This window comes from Lonchura striata, chromosome 5 (assembly GCF_050655825.1).
Source record: "Lonchura striata isolate lonStrDom1 chromosome 5, ASM5065582v1, whole genome shotgun sequence".
Taxonomy (NCBI): domain Eukaryota; kingdom Metazoa; phylum Chordata; class Aves; order Passeriformes; family Estrildidae; genus Lonchura; species Lonchura striata.
In genome coordinates this window covers 33,971,791-33,987,846 of record NC_140707.1, presented here as the reverse complement: position 1 = coordinate 33,987,846, position 16,056 = coordinate 33,971,791, and the positions used below count along the sequence as shown (strand labels likewise).

The window sequence follows — 16,056 nt, the reverse complement described above, 5'->3', positions numbered from 1 at the left end:
CAATTCACCAAACGTGCTTCATCTACACAGTTTGCCAGCGATGAGTCATGTCTTCTGCATCACTAAGTAAGTGTCAGGCAGAACTGGCTTCTCCTTTCCCCTTATCTGAAGAGAAGGGTCATCAAGTCTACTTCTTTGAAAACACAGCCTCTACATATCATATTGCAGAGACTCTTCTGTAAAATGATCAAGCTCTAGCTTAAAATAGCTAGATTATTTGCTCCCCTCATCTAAGGTGGCAATGCCAGAACAGTGATCTTTTGATGTTGAGAAGATAGTTTCTACATTCATTTTAAAGTCAATTCTCAAACAGTTGATTTATTAGTGTGCTCCTTTACCTTAGAGTATCCTTCAACCTCCTTACTGTTTATACTGCCACTTCAGCTTATTTATTGGATGCTGGTTCTCTATCAATCACTGCCTTCACTTCCTAAGCCACATGTATTTTATTGATATTCTCTGGCACTGGATATTAATTGGGTTCTCACACACTGAGTTAGCTGCCTTTTATATGTAATTGTATATCACATCTAGAGATGTCTCTTTAAATCAACAGTAAACTTCTCCAAGAACAAAATCATAACTTTTTAAGAAGTACAAAACACTTCCCATGCCACCAATTTTCAGGCATGAATAATTTTATATTTACCCAGGATTGGTGTCACACTACCCAGCTTTTATTTTCCTGGGCCATCCACTTGGCAATTTTCAAAACTGTCCCAACACAATCACTCATTCCGTCTCCTGCATTTGCTGCAATCCACCAAAACTAAATAAAAGTGAACAAGCTAGAGACCTCCTCTCACTCATCTAGTGCTCACTATATTTCACGGGAATGCACTTTTTTTCTTAGCATAGCTGCCAGCAAAACTGCTCACCAACAGGACCCCACGCTACACAACTCCCATGTGGGACCCTGGATCCTGACTTGCAGCACTCAACTACTGAATAATGAACTTATACTTCCTATGCTGCTGGCCAAGCTGTCAGCCCCAATGGCACTCAAGGGTACACAGTTCAACAAAGGGAAGCAGAGATGTGAATTTACTGCCCAAATGACTTTTTACTCTCATTCATGGACAGACAAAAAGGCTGGAGAGAGGAAGTGTTTGGTAGGCACATAAGGCTGGGCCACTGTCACACTCCTGCTCTTCTGCTGTGTTGAGAGAGGGAAAAGACACTGGAGTGTCTTTAGTGTTTTATAAAGCCCATGCAGGAAATTCAAGATGCCTTGGTCAGTTCCTGCCAGCATCACTGTGCACCTGGGACCCTGCCACATAGAACTGAGCATCTGCCCGCCATCCCATTGCCCACAGTGAAGTCACATGCACCCAGAAGACCCCTGCACCTGTGCAGGATGGTCAGCCCAAAAATTGTTATAGATGAGCAACACTAGTGATTCATGTATTTCAACAATGATGGAGGTAAAAAGGGAAAGGGAAGGGAAAGCTGGAGGTGGGCAGGAAGCAAACCCCAGACATTAGTTTCTAAATAGCAGATGTGGCTATTCTGGCTAGCAAACTTCCACTTGAATTTCTAACCCACAGAGATGGGAAATGATTCATGAAAAACCAACAGGATAAAATTAGCTGGAAGGCAGAGGGATAATTCATGCAACCCAACTGTCATGGGCTGAAGTGGCAGCACTACCTGGCATTTCAGCCTCCAGTGCCCTTCAGTTACTGGCACCTGGCCAGCAATCAGCTCTACATATATCTCCTTAGTGTCAAAATTAGCCTCTCTGAATGCACATCCATCTTCTAACAAGACGGCCTTTCACTCAACACTTTTCCAGAAGTTCCAGCTTTTCCTTTCTTTAAAAAAGAAAGATTACCTGAAGTATGCTGTCTTTTTCTTTCACTGGTGAATGTTTAGGTGTGTCAGAAGACCAAATGGATGGACAGGCTTGCACATACATCTGTGAGCCATGACCAAGCCATGCACTAAAATCAAATTGTCCCAACAACTCAAAAAATTCAGTGCGTTTTGCCAGAGCTCCTTTTTCCTGCACAAAGCAAACAACCCACTCAACAACAATAACCAAGTGCTGGTCTGCCAGTGATTTTTTTTATAAGACTGCTGCTAAATTCTGTCAGGAATCGCAAAACAGGATTTCACTCTTGATACAGTAACATGACAGAAAGTTTCTTGAGCAGATTGTCACTTACAGATCACAACTCAAAGCTTGTTATCCCGAAGGCCAATGAGAAACTTGCACTGCTACAAGAGACCTCTGGACTTCCAGAAGGCACCTGGTTATTCAACAATGCCCACTCCCACCACACAACTCAAAAGCTTCTGGAATCAAATGTATAATTGTAATGCCTCTGGAGCACCAATACTTCTAGGCAGGCAGTTTCAGGTGCAGGAGAATATCCATTCCCTTGGGACCTATGAGTACACATGTAAAATGAAGATAAAATCCTGCTTTGGAACCATTTATCTACTTGGTGCCTGTTTCTGTGGAAGGATGTTACAGGACAGTTCCTCTATGCTTGTTACAGTGGTTTCACTCTACTTGGACTTCAGGACATGATAGGCAGCTCCTTTCTTTTACTTGTTCAGCAAAAAGGGAAAGAGTATGTGGAAGAAAATGAGAAGGTAGGAGCAGATCTTACTTTCACTTGTTCCCAAAATTCTGACAAACTAGCTCAGTCCTTTAAAAGCACTAACAAACAGCAGGCAAAATGAGAACACATCAACTGTTCCACAAAATGCAGAGGAAGCAAAAGCAAGAGCAGTATTTATTTCTCCTCATTTGTACCCTCTTGCAGGCCATTAGGAAGATAAGATCTCACAGCACAACAGACATTATTCAGAGCTGGTAAATCTGTCTACAGGTTAGAGACTCATGTTACATGGCTTGGATGAGTAGTGGTTGAGCATGGGTCACACCGACCCCCTTTTCCTTGGGGCAGGCAGCAGTCCAGATACTCCCAGTGTCAGATCTGCCAAGAAACCAGATATCCGTGTGCTGAATTCACCACCACCACAATTTGATCTGCACATTCCCTTCCATACAGAGAGAGGGGTGTTCAGACCCTGCATATCCTAACACAGCTAACTAGAAAAAAATTTCCAGCAGGGGCCAAGCACTTCTGGTCTATATGTGCAACCTTAAGTGCATCTTCCACATAAAGGTGCTGGGTTGCACAGAAATACCTGGTCCATTACACTATGGATTATTTTAAAAACACTGATTAGCAGAAGCACAGAAAGAGCCTAAGAACTCATTCAATTCCAGTCCAAAAAGCAGAGGGAGCATTTCAGAATAATGTTATATGTGCAAGTCACTAAGGGACTACGAACTTTCACCAACTATCCTAGAAGAATCCAGAAGCAATATCTCAACACCTGACTAGTAATGAGGTCTAGTTTAAAAAAAACACCCAGCAAATCACTAGTTAACTCCATTACAGCTAGAGAGCACACATTAGCATCTGTCTCAGCCCATCTAGGAGATGCAATAGTGGATCTGCTGTTCTGGAGCTACCACCTTTGCAACAGCAATGCAGCATTAGCTGGTGGGACTTTGTGCTAAGGGTCAGAAACCTCTACACCCACACAGCAGCTGGCCCTTCCCTACCTGAGGTAGAATTTTCAAAGAAAAAAGCAACTTACAATACCATATATAATAATATTGTCTTTACAATCACAAAGGGAAAAGAAAATTAGTAATCTAAAAGCTTCTAGTCTTCAAAAGCTGATTGAACTAATTTGGTTGCGGAAAAGATAATCAGGAAGCCTAGGTGTGAAACACCACAACTATAGAATATATTTTATTGCTCTTAAAAGTATGCTTCTGTGTCATCAGTATGGATTTTTCCCTCAGTCAGTTTCCATGTGTTCTCATTAATTTCCCCAGAGTTTATAAAAGGACTGGACTCTGCAAACTGTAGTGTATTTAGCATTTAGCATTAATTGGGAATTAGCAATTCCCAACTCCAAGCAAAGAGTCACCAAGTCAAAGAAAGAGCAGACCACATGAAGTACTCCAGCAGCATCAGAAGAAAAGAACTTTAAAAACCCAAACAAAAGCAAATCATCTTGATATACATAGACATGAGGAAGTCAAGATTTATACAAATGAAAGGTGTAAAGAAGAACATACTGGGTCAAACTTAGGACATCTTCCAAGGATGATGCTGTAAACACTTAATTTTGAGTCTACAGTTGAAGGTCCACATTTAACTCCCCCCAGCATATAATGATGCAGTTTATATGATACATTTTCAAAATAAAGCTTCATTGTACTAAAAAAGGAAAGCACTGGAAAAAATATTTCATATTGATTATCAGCCTGCAAATGACTGATGGCCTTGACCAATATAAGCTCCAATTAGCAGCCTTCAACATTCTGAAACACTCTGAAAGGGTGTCAGTGGAGGACCATTGGAGGTGTGTTCCCCAGATGCCCTGATCCATAGTCAGAAGCCTGGACCAGTGCCCTGCTGCCCACAGAGATGACCTGGCTTGGGGAGCAGCACAGGATGCTCAGCGCCACAGCTCCCACTGTGCAAGGCAGGAGCACTGCTGGCTCTCAGGGAAGCTAATTACAGCAACCCTAGAGCTGCTTCATGAGTTAATCCACCACATCACCTCCCATGAACTTTTATCACTCTGTCCTTATACATCTCCCCCATACCCACAGCTGGGTTTCCACAGGCAGAAGCCAGCCCCAGCTGACAGCAGCACAGGCAGCAAGGCAAGTGCTGGGAGTGGCAGCCCCAGTAGGGCTTGATGCCAAGATTTTAGAACAGCAGCCCCTCCTCTGGGACAAGTCACTACAGGCGAAGGAAAACTAGCCTTACTGAAAAGCCAAAGCCTGAGGAAGGGAGAAGAAAGGGGACAGAGAAAGGAAGCCATTTATCAGAACATGCTCAAATTGGACAATTTGGCTTATGACAGACCCTCCTGATGGGCCCCTTACTGATGGCTGTCCATGAGTGAGGGACTGCATTGAAATAGCTCTGCAGTACGCATTACTGATTGACTGCTGCAGGCTGCCAGTTTCTGCAGCTTAAACCTTAAATTACATCTATAATGCTTTTACTTTCTGACTGCAGAGGAACTGTTCTGAGCCTGAGTACTGCCTTCCAGCCTTGCAGAGAGAAATGCTCTTTCAGCAACAGCTCTGAAGGATACAATTATCCTGCCCCCACAAATGGAGCCATGACCAAGAAACACAACAGCAAAGCTTTAAGTGTCAATATTTTGAATTGTTTGACTGTCTTTGCAGAAACATATGTTATTGCACTTATGTGAAGAGCTTGGGATGGAAGTTGGAAAAATGCCTGTGCAAGTACCACCTTCAATTCTAGCTGAACGTCAGCAGACAGTGACCAGACCAAAACCACATGGAAAATGTCATTCTAGTTGCCAAGTCAAAATTTTCTCCTTCATCTCTGCTTTTTGGCTCTCAATTTTCCCAGTCTTTTCTATCAGTATTGTCTCTCACGGTGCACATTAAAAAGAAAAACTTCTCCAGCATGGCATAGTTGTGCTGCCCTCCTCACCAGGTTTCTTGTCCATCCACCTTGGCTGCCACTACCTTTCAAAAATGCCACAGGATTGCTTTGTTTTCCATTGCTCTTTGGCCTCTTGCACATGCAAAATTCTTCCCTTTCCTTTTCCCTCATCTTCTTTCAAAAGATGCCATACAGGACTGCATGAACCTCTCACCTTGTCCTCTGCTTTTCTTAGGGTGGTTGGACTTGCTATTGGAATCCTCTTGCACAAACAAGTTTAACTAGAAGGAATTCCTGAAAAGCCACATTTTACTATGTAGCTTTAGAAGGAACATTTCTCTAGAGGCTTTATTTAAAAACACCTTTGGTAGCAGAGAAGAGGTCACAGGGAGAACAGAAATTAAAGCCTTCTTTACTCCACTAATGCAGAGGCATCAGTGCAACAGGAGGCACTAAAACTGCCTGCAGCTGCACCAGAGCTGTGGCCCAAGAAACTTCACCCACTACAAGAAAGCCTCAGGCAGGCAGGAGAGCTGTACAGTCGTACTTAAAATGACAAATGCCACAGCACGACAAGGGGTGAAACGTGAAGCAGCAAAGCCAGCATCCCACAGCAGGGCTGCCCAGTTGCAGTCCAGCAGGAATTCTGCTACTTGCTCAATGCCAGCGGATATTGCACATGCTGACTCCCTTCACTGGCTATGCCTGTGCCTCAAGCAGCTCTCAGCCCCAGGATCTGAAGGGTCTGTGCTCAGGTGAGAGAACAGATCAGGCAACGCAGCACTGATGCAAGAAGATATATCAAACAAACCCTGATGTGTATCTGGCAGACTCTAGATTTCTTAAAATGACAGAAAGCTGCAATACAAACTGAAGAATAAAAGTGATACTTGCTTGTTTTGGCTTTACTTAGGAAAATCACAGGTCTCAGGTATACATATTCCCAGTGCAAAAGAGGCATCAGAAGTTCCCACGTGCACTCACTCCACTGGAAACAAAGTCACTACTTCTCACTGGTCCAATCTTCACATCAAGTTTTAGCAGCTTATTTCTTTGTTCTGAAGGTCCCCAAGTTAACATATATCATTACTATTTGGCTATCAAACAAAAATAAAAAAACAAACCCAAATCATTGTGTCTTTAAGACTACATTTAGTTTCTCTGTGCAAATTTTCACATCCATGCGACACCATTGGATTGGCAGTAATGATTTTAACTATGCTACCCCAAAATGTCACATACATTAGGCAGCATTTTAAGAGCTCTGGAAATGGTTTAGCAGAACCAAGGGAAAGGCCCTGCTAACAGCAACTTTAAGATTAGAGTTAGGTAGAAGCATATATGTATCTTGCATAAATGGACATGGGGAAAAAAAATACTTAAAACCCCACAACTCCACTTGGGAATTAACCAGCATGACAAAGAAGTTATGAAAAAAAAAATTAAAAAAAAAACCCACAGTAGAATAAAGTGTACATGGCCCTCTCTCCAAAAACACCAGACCTCTCTTGACTAGGCTTGTTGTAATTCTCATTGATATACACTCTTTGATTCCTGACTCAGAGTGGCAACTTCCACTCCCCACAATTCCTGTATCCTCCTGATCATAAAACCAGCCTGCTGCAGTGAAGGAGCCCTCCTGCTTCACGCTCCTCATGCAGTGTTCACAACCTTTACACTGCTCCTATCAATTTCAAGCAGTTCCATCACTTTCCAGCAAGGAATACGAGCAACAAGCTGCCCGCTGCCCCCATCCCATCCCATCCCATCCCATGCCATCCCATGCCATCCCATGCCATCCCATGCCATCCCATCCCATCCCATCAAGAAGGACCTTGCATCAGTTCATAAAATATAAGGTTTCAAAGAAGTCATTGCTTTTGCCCTCATTATTTAAAATCAGGTACTATCCTCACAATACTCCTGCCCTTTACTTGCTAAAAAAGTGCAAGTAATTGCCATCAGTGAGCAATAAGGCTGATATTGAGAATCCCCCACAAACTGCACCAAAAAGCACCATGCTTCACGCATGGTCCCCAAAGATGCTAGAAGAACAACAGGCCAGTATCCCAAAACTAGAGAGCTCTGCACCAAAGACAGCACTGAGTCAGGAGCCTCAGGAACTCCTTCATGCTCCACAAGCAGCTGGAAGGAGCAGCAGCCTTTGACATGACTCCTGGGCAGGAGAGAAAAACAACTTGCCCTGGTCCTGCTACTCCATGCCACAGTGAGATCGGTCAATTCAGCATTCAGTCAAGAGCCAAGCATCCGCATCTCCCATGGCTACCTCAAATCCTCCCTGGTGAGTGGTTCCAGCAGCAAACCCCTCCTTTGCTAACACAGTCCTTGGCCCACACCAACATTTGAACTCTTTGCAGGCTGCATGTATTTCAAGAGTTCCATGGCACTCAGCCCTGTGCTAAACTATTCCTTCTAGAGCAGGAGCACATTTGGTCCAAAGGCACCCCTTGCAAGAAGCAAATACCCATCATCCCAATACTTTTGTTTCTGACTGCAGCTTGCACTTGAAAAGTAAAAGTGGTTTGTACACAATTCATTAGGAAGTCAGGAGACTCATTTCCCTTTCCACTTTCACTTGGTCATTAGACAAATAGAAATTTAGGGAATGTGAAGCCCAACCCAGGCAGTGAGCTTGTGCTCCACCAGGCTCACGGGGAGTTAAACCTTGCTGGCAGGACCGGATCCAAGGGGCTGCTGGATATTTCGGGCTGGGGCTCCTTTGCTGCTCAACAAACCACTGCACACACCTGCAGTGCTGGAAAACAATCCTATCTTATAGTTAGGCTGGTATTTTTTTAAGCTGGTTCTGCCAGTTCTCCTCCCACTTATGAGAGGCATTAATCACAGGAAAAAGAGGAAGCAACAGTAAGCCAACAGTTTTGCCCACAGGCCAGTTTTTGTGGTTTTTTTAGGGATCTGAAAAGGGGACTCTGGAGGCATCTTCCATTTCCGTCTGAAACAGAAGCGATATAGCAGCATTTGCAAAGAAACTTGAGAAACTCTGTTAGTGAAAAAGAAAAACAAAAAACACCCAAACCCACAGAGGGAAGAAAGCCCAAGAAGATGCATCTGGAGTTTTTCTGTGGAAGTTAAGAGAGCATCCCGGCCGAACGGCTCAAGGCAGCTCTGCCCTGGGTCTGTGCACGGGGTGCGAGCGATGCCGCAGGCGGAGTGCCCGTGTCCCGCACGGGGGTGTTCACGTCCCGCACAGGGGTGTCCGTGTCCCGGGGGTGTCCGTGTCCCCGGGGGGTGTCCTTGTCCCGCACGGGGGTGTCCGTGTCCCAGGGGGGTGTCCGTGTCCCGCACGGGGGTGTCCGTGTCCCCGAGGGTGTCCGTGTCCCCGGGTGGTGTCTGTATCCCGCACGGGGATGTCCGTGTCCCGGGGGTGTCCGTGTCCCGCACGGACGTGTCCTTTTCCCGGGGGGGTGTCCGTGTCCCGCACGGGGGTGTCCGTGTCCCGGGGGTGTCCGTGTCCCCGGGGGGTGTCCGTGTCCCCGGGGGGTGTCCGTGTCCCCGGGGGTGTCCGTGTCCCGGGGGTGCCCGCGCCCCGCGCCGCCCGGAGCGCCCCGCGCCGCCCCGCCTCCGCGTTCCAATGTGGCGCGCGCCCGCCCGCCCCCGCCGCCCATTGGCCGCCGGCCGCGTCATTCGCCGGCCCCGCCGGCGGCCGCGGGCGGGGCGGGGGGGCCGGGCGGGCGCAGCCGCGGCGCGGGCGGGAGAGGCGCGGCGGGAGCGGCGGGGACGGGCTGGGCCCCGAGCAGCCCGCCCCGAGCGGGGAAACGCGGGGCGGGCGGGGAAGGGGGGAGATACCTGTGCCCGCGGGTCTTCGCCGCCGCCCCACCCGCGGCGGGCACCCTTCGGCCGGACCTCCCCCCCGGGCTGGGACGGGCTTCCCCCCCGCGCTCCGCAGCCATTTTCGTGGCCACCTTGGCTACCAGCGAGGCTGACTCACCTCGGCACTGCGGGCGCGGGGAGCCCGCCTCGGCGTCGGGGGGCCCGCTCCGCCCGGGAGGGGCGGGGGGAGCCCGGCTGGCTGCGCCCTCCCACCCCGCCGGCCCCGCCGGCTAGTCCCAGGCGAGGACGGGTCCCGGGGCCGGGCCGGGCTCGGCGGAGGCGGCAGCGGCGGCTCCCTCCCTCCCGGCCGTGACCACCATCTTATTAGCACAGGAAATGACATGGAGAACGGAAGAGAGGGGCGTTCGGGGGCCGAGCCCGGGGACCCCCCGAACCGGGGGGAGGCGCCGCCGGCCCGCCCGGCCCGGCCCGGCCCGGCCTGCCGAGGCTCTCCCCCGCGGCATTCCCGCTTTCCTTCCAAATACCCGCGGTGGGAAAAGAGAAGGGGAAAAAATAATAAAAAACAAACCCCAAAAGCCGCATACAGCTACGGGGAGAAAAAACACCAAAAAACAAACGCAGAAGAAGCCGAGCAAACCCAAACCGCCCGCCGTTCCCACCTCCTGCTCCGGAGCTTGCGAGTTCCGCGCGGAGCCGCCGGCGATCAGCGCCCGCGGCCGGCCGGGGCTCGGGGGGGCTCCGGAGGAGAGAACCCGCCCGGGCGGCCCGCGGGCACCGCGCGGGGGGAGCCGCCGGCCGAGGGGGCCCGTCCCGGCCGAGCCGCCGGGCTGCCCCCGGGCGCCGCCGCGGCCACCACCTGCCGCCGCCCGGCAGCCGCCGCGGCGCCCCGCGGAGCGGCGCCCGGCCGCCCGCCCGCGCCCTCGGGGCCGCCCGCCTCCGGGCCGCGGCGGCCGGACCTGACCCCCGCCCGCCGCCCTGCCCCGGGGCTCCCCCGGCGGCCGGGGCCAGAGGCGGAGTTGCCCCGGGGCGGGCGCCTGTTCCCCCGGCAGCACCCCGCGCCTCCGCCCGCCCGTCGGGAGCCTCATGCTCCTCCGCGGGAAAAAGTGAATGAGAATACCCGCTGTTTCCCCGGCGCTCGGAGCTCGATCATATTTCAGATTACCCCCGCAAAAAAGTAACCTACCCAACAGCAACAGTAACAACAAACCCTACCCTCGAGCTCTGCGCAGAAATTGCGGGCAACATGACGGATGACAAAAAGTAGGCACAATTTAATAAACAGAGGAAGCATGTCTCACCAATAAAACAAGTTCTAAATAAAAACCATCTGCAAGCATTAAATTTGAAACAATGCAAACTCTTCAGCTGCTTTGCCAAAAGAGGCACAACGGGGGGTAAAGAGCAGAATGGATAAATAGCCATAATTTTCCAGTTCCTTCAGTTGACAATGGACTTGTATGCAAACAGGGCTGTGGTGACAATATGCCAGATTGGATTCTTGGAACTACTTCCCATTTTCTGTAGCCCTGAGAGACACCGTTTTCTGCAGTCCCGAAGAATAAATTCTCTCTTGATACTCTCCACTCTGAAGTGCTTACTATACAAAGTTGGTGTAAAGAAGAGAAAAACTGAGTGAGGACAAAAAGTAAAAATGTATATAACCCAAGCAAAATAGAGGCCTGCTTCTGCCATCCTTCCACTGCTTCCACTGCTCTCACTGAGTGTTGTGAGATGACAGAACTTCAGAGTTAGGTCTTGAAGTGTCATGTAATTTAAATTGCCTGGCAGAACAATAAGGAAGGTAATCAACTCGGCTTCAAAATAAGCTCTCTTTGCAAAAGCAGCCAGTGTGGCACAGATGATTATTCGGAAGTTCAAATGAGTATCAGTCCTCAGATCTCCAAATGTAGTTTGATTTTTGTTCCCCATTTCTAACCTCTGGGGAGAGGATTCCTTCTCAGAGGAAAAGCGTGCGGTGTCATTTTACCCCTTCCAGTAATTGCACTTGCACTTGCCTTGGAAAGACCATAAGCTGTCAGCACCTTCAGACTCCTCAGAAATATTAGAGATCCTAATAGAGCTGCCCTAGTTTGCAGTTTCTCTGTGTGCTGAAATGTGTGAGAACACTCAACTGGCAGTAAGTACAACAATGGGTTTGTAAATATGATTGATGAATGAACCAAGAGGAAAAATAATAACTAAAAAACAATAAAAATCAAGTGAGTAATACAAATGCACACTGAATGCCAGGCTAATTTGGAGTAATAGTTTAGTTGTAGCTATTGTAATCAAAGGCTGCAAGGGGATGCTCAAAGGGAGGCATAAAGCTTTTATTCATAAAGAAAATTAAATATGTAAATGCAATATAAATAACAGCTATTATGTCTTCCTGTAAACACAGGCATGCTAATTTATTGACAGGGAGTTGCCTTGTTTTAATGTCTGCCAGTCGCCTTTATACGTTTAATAGTCAGGTGTGTTGGGTTTTTGTAGCAAGGTTTGGGTAGTGAGGAGGCTACAGGGGTGTCTTCTGTGAGATGCTGCCTGAAACTTCCCCTATGTCTGACAGAGCCATCTCTAGCTAGATCCAGGCTGGACTTGCTGCTGGTCAAGGCCGAGCCCATCAGCCACTGTGATAACACATTTAAAAAGGGAAGGAAAAACTGCAACAGCAATTGCAGCCAGAGAGAGGAGTGAGAGTATATGAGAGAAACAGCTCTCCAGACACCATGGTCAGTTGAAGAAGGAGGGGAGGAGGTGCTCCAGGTGCCAGGGCAGAGATTCCCTGCAGCCTGTGAAGAACACCATGGTGAGGCAAGGTGTGTCCTTTCAGCCCATGGTGGTCCATGGTGTAGCAGGTATCAACTTTTGCCCTCTGAAGGACCCCACACCAGAGCAAGTGGATGCTAAAATCAGGCTGTGACCCTTTGGGAAGCTCACACTGGAAACAGGCTCCTTGCAAGACCTGTGGAGAGAAGAAGCCACACTGGAGCAGGTATGCTGGCAGGACTTGAGACCCTGCAGGAGACATGCACAAGAGCAGTTTGTGAAGAACTGGAGCCTGTGGGAGGGCCCCCACACCAGAGCAGGGGAAGAACATGAGGAGTAGTCCCCCTAAGAACGAAGGAGCAGAAGAGAAAATGTGTGATGAACTGACTGCAGCCCCCATTCCCTGTAAAGTTAAGCCCAGAAGAAGAGAGGGGTGGGGAAAGGGGTTTTAATATTTAGGTTTTACTACCCATTATCTTCCTCTGATTTGATTGGTAATAAGCTAATTTTCCCAAGCTGGGTCACTTTTGCTCATGATGGTAATTGGTGAGTCTTCTTTACCTGTCTTATTTCAACCCATGAGCTTTTAGTCATTGTATTTTCTTTCCACTGTGTGGTTGAGGAGGAGAGTGATAGAACCGCTCTGTTGGACACCTGGTGTCCAGCCAAGGTCAACCCATCCCATCAGAAGATAAAATCCCCATGAAGAAGATTTTGTATCTTTTCTATATAGAAACAAATTATGGAAGAAAGATGGTGCAAAATTGTACTCTCTCTGCAAAAATGTTACCTTTGGGGCTTGAAAAGGCTTCCCTTCTTCAACAAGCTGCCTCCTCACTTATTAAGAAGACACAGGATTAATTTTTTTTAAATAACTACATTCAGCCCCCACTCCACCACCCACAGCAGTTCTCCTCTGTCTGACAGGCTCTCAGAATAAAACTTTACAAATGGCAACATCAGTTCAGAATGACTGTCTGATTAGGTGTTGACAGAATGACTGTCTAATTAGGTGTTGACTTTCCAGTATTATATTGTCAAATCTGTTCCTCCATGAAATGCTGGATATTCTCCTGCAGAGGCAAAAAGTTTCTTCTCCTGACACTGAACTTTTAGCTGATGTTATAAAAAATAATGCTTGCAAAAGTGGGTAAAACTGAATTAAGCTTCAGTTAAATGATCTTCAGAGCTCCAGGTACTGGGAGCTGGCAGGTACATCTGTCAGCTGCAAAATCTGCTCCCTGCACCAGAAGAGTCTGGATTTATTTTGTGGAATGAGCTTATCTAAAAACAGCCAGTGTCTCAGGCACAACACTGCAAAGAGAGTGGAAGTCAGGACCTGTGCTGGAAGTGGGTGCCGGGGGACGCCTGGCTGTCTTCAACAGGGTGTCTAAGGAAAGATAGGAAAGCATTTGGGTTTTTCTGCAAGTTGTAGCATACAGCAGCCTTGACATTACTGAGTATTCTCTCATTCAAGATTGTCAACATCATATGTAACCACATCAATACCAAGAGGCAGCTGCTTCCCAAGCTCTGAGAAGCTAGTTGCTGGGGCCAAACTTCATCTTCCTCCAGAAAAGGTTGCTCAGTTGCCAGCAGAAAGGAAAATCCTACTGCTATTACCCAGGAACATTTCTCCAGCACACAGAAAAGATTTAAATTTGTGGGACCACAGTGCTGATACTCTCAGTCAGTGTGTCGCTAGCTGATAAACATCCTTTAGCATTAAAAATTCTGTTAATAAGCCACATCAAAATCAGGGACATTTCTACATTCATAGGTTATTGGATAGTGAAGCAGAACACAAACTTTTCCTTTGAAAATCTGAAAATGGCCCACAAAAGAAAAGGATATTACATGACTGAGAAGGAAACTCGGCCAGAAGCCCATAGTTACAAATTACTGCAGCAGGGTGGGACAGGCTCTGAATGAGGTGCAGGGGAAGAGCTCTTTGAAGAGCACGTAACTGTGCAGAGCTGCAGCTTGTGTTTTTATTTCTGCTGTACAATAGAAGCGGTGATGACCTTCACCCAGTAGTGCTGGGTGTTTTTCCTCATCATGCTATATGAGTCTTCCACTGTTATTGGTAGAAAAATATGAATCCTTTAGCAATGCAGTGCTCTCCTTGAAGTTATGAGTTTCAATGGATTGAGCCTAATGAGTAATTCTCCAAGGAGGCTGATAATTAGTGCTGAGTTCAGCTGGTAAACAAGAAACTTCTGGGTGCAACCTTCTGCCTTTTACTCTCTTCTCCAAGGCAGTAGTGTCTTTAGGGTTTCCTTTTCTGTGGTCAGTGGGTGCTGTCATGGCCACCCAGTCCTAGCTGTACTGACAAGGTGATTCACAGGCCATGAGCTGAAGAAGAAAACTGAACTGGGTTAAAAATAATCCACAAAAAAAAAAAACAAAAACAAAAAAAAAAAAAACCAAACCAAACCAAAACAAAAAACTTAGTTATCATAGTATTGGTCCATGCATATGGATAGCCTTTTTCCCAGATTGGTGCCCATGCCTCGGACTGCAGGGACAGCAGCAGGAATGAGCAGTAAAGCTGTAGCCAGAAACACAGAAATTAAATCACTTGCCCAAGATCAGTCCTGAAATATTTTGGACAAAAAGAGGCACGTACAAAGTCTTTCTCAAACACTAGGGTCTGAGAATTTGCACTGGTATGTTTTTAATGAATAACCAGAACTGCTTTTCCATATGAAATGGTCTCTCTGTAGTTGGCCCAAAGACTGGAAAGCAAGGAATGTCTCTGCTCACAAGCACTTCAAAACTTGGTGGTTTGTTTCTAGGCACCCGTCACATGTTTTGGCAGTCCATAGGAATGTGCACTTCTATATATCACAAGCAGCTACCCTGGCTTGAGCCAAATAACTTTTGCTTAACTATAAAGTTTTCTTTAAGAAAGACACTGAGTTCTGATCTTCAGAAATCAAGAGATAAAGAATTTAGCTTTCCCTTTGTCCTTTCCACATTATAAACATGTGCTTAGAGTCTCTGTATGAATTTGGCAGCATCCATCTTCTAGCCACAGGTCCTTTTTATGTTTTTCTTTATGCTTAGACACATTCTTGATATTTTCTTCCTGGGAAGATATTATCTATGCTGTTATCTAGTCAACTCAAAAAATTTCCTTCTGAGTTAGTTAATGAATTTTCTCTTTAAATCTCTCAACAAAGGAAATTGGATATTTCTATCAGTCCTTATATTGTTTTCTTGCTTTTCCTGTGAAGCCCACTCAGTTTTTCAACATCCATTTTAAAACACAGTCGTCTGAACTGCCCCTAGCAGTATAGGATTCAAAACAAAAGTGCAGATCTGTATTTATACACAAGTGTCTTTACAGCTCTGCTTTCAGGATCACCACAGTAGGTCATTGTATCAGGACACTCAGGTTCCCCATGAAACTGTCCTTTTACCCTTTCCAGAGCTGCTGTTACCCAGAGAGTGTTCCATCACTCCTTGGGAATGGCCTGTGCTCGCAGTGCCATACATGGCACTGCCTGCAAAATAATTTTCTGGGAATAGGCCCATGTTTCTGACATCAAGCATTCTCAGATCAGATATCATAACACCTTCTCTTCCCTCATTTGCTAGGATAAATGCAAATACTTCTTAGAAAGCCCATTCATTACCAGGTGTTTCCTGAGCAGGGGACATTATTTAGGAGAGGCTGTCACTTCAGCCCAAGTCTTGCAATTGATTCTGACTCTACATTGACTCTCTACCCACTCTTCTTACCCAGGAGTAAGTACTCCCTGCTGCTCTTGGGAGGGCTGGGGTAGGCTCTCATGATGCTTGCTGCATTACAAGAGGATGGCCCTTGTCAGGCAGCTCTTCCAGTTCATCTTTAGGACAACCATATGGAATGCCTCCTGCACGCATCTTTTATTACTATTTCATTTTATTGGAAGGGCAGGAGTGTTGCTCTTCAAGAAACACTAACACGGTATGTTACAGACAATCTGTGCAACACTTCCCCACTAGCTGATGTTATCCT

The 16,056-nt window shown here is 47.1% G+C and overlaps 1 protein-coding gene across 4 annotated transcripts in view; it reads right to left on the bottom strand.

The window, feature by feature from the left end:
• Positions 1-10,088, bottom strand: part of PRDM11 (PR/SET domain 11) — a 49,194-nt gene extending 39,106 nt beyond the window's left edge. For 2 of the 4 annotated variants that reach the window (XM_021533249.4, XM_085580253.1), the window contains exon 1: positions 9,439-9,668. In XM_021533249.4, the coding sequence (XP_021388924.3) occupies positions 9,439-9,663 (225 nt within the window). In that variant the 5' untranslated portion in view covers positions 9,664-9,668. Of the gene's footprint in view, positions 1-9,296; positions 9,319-9,438; positions 9,669-9,940 lie in introns of those variants that run through there. The other 2 variants (XM_085580251.1, XM_085580252.1) reach the window with 2 other exon arrangements.
• Between the last annotated feature and the right edge of the window lie 5,968 nt (positions 10,089-16,056).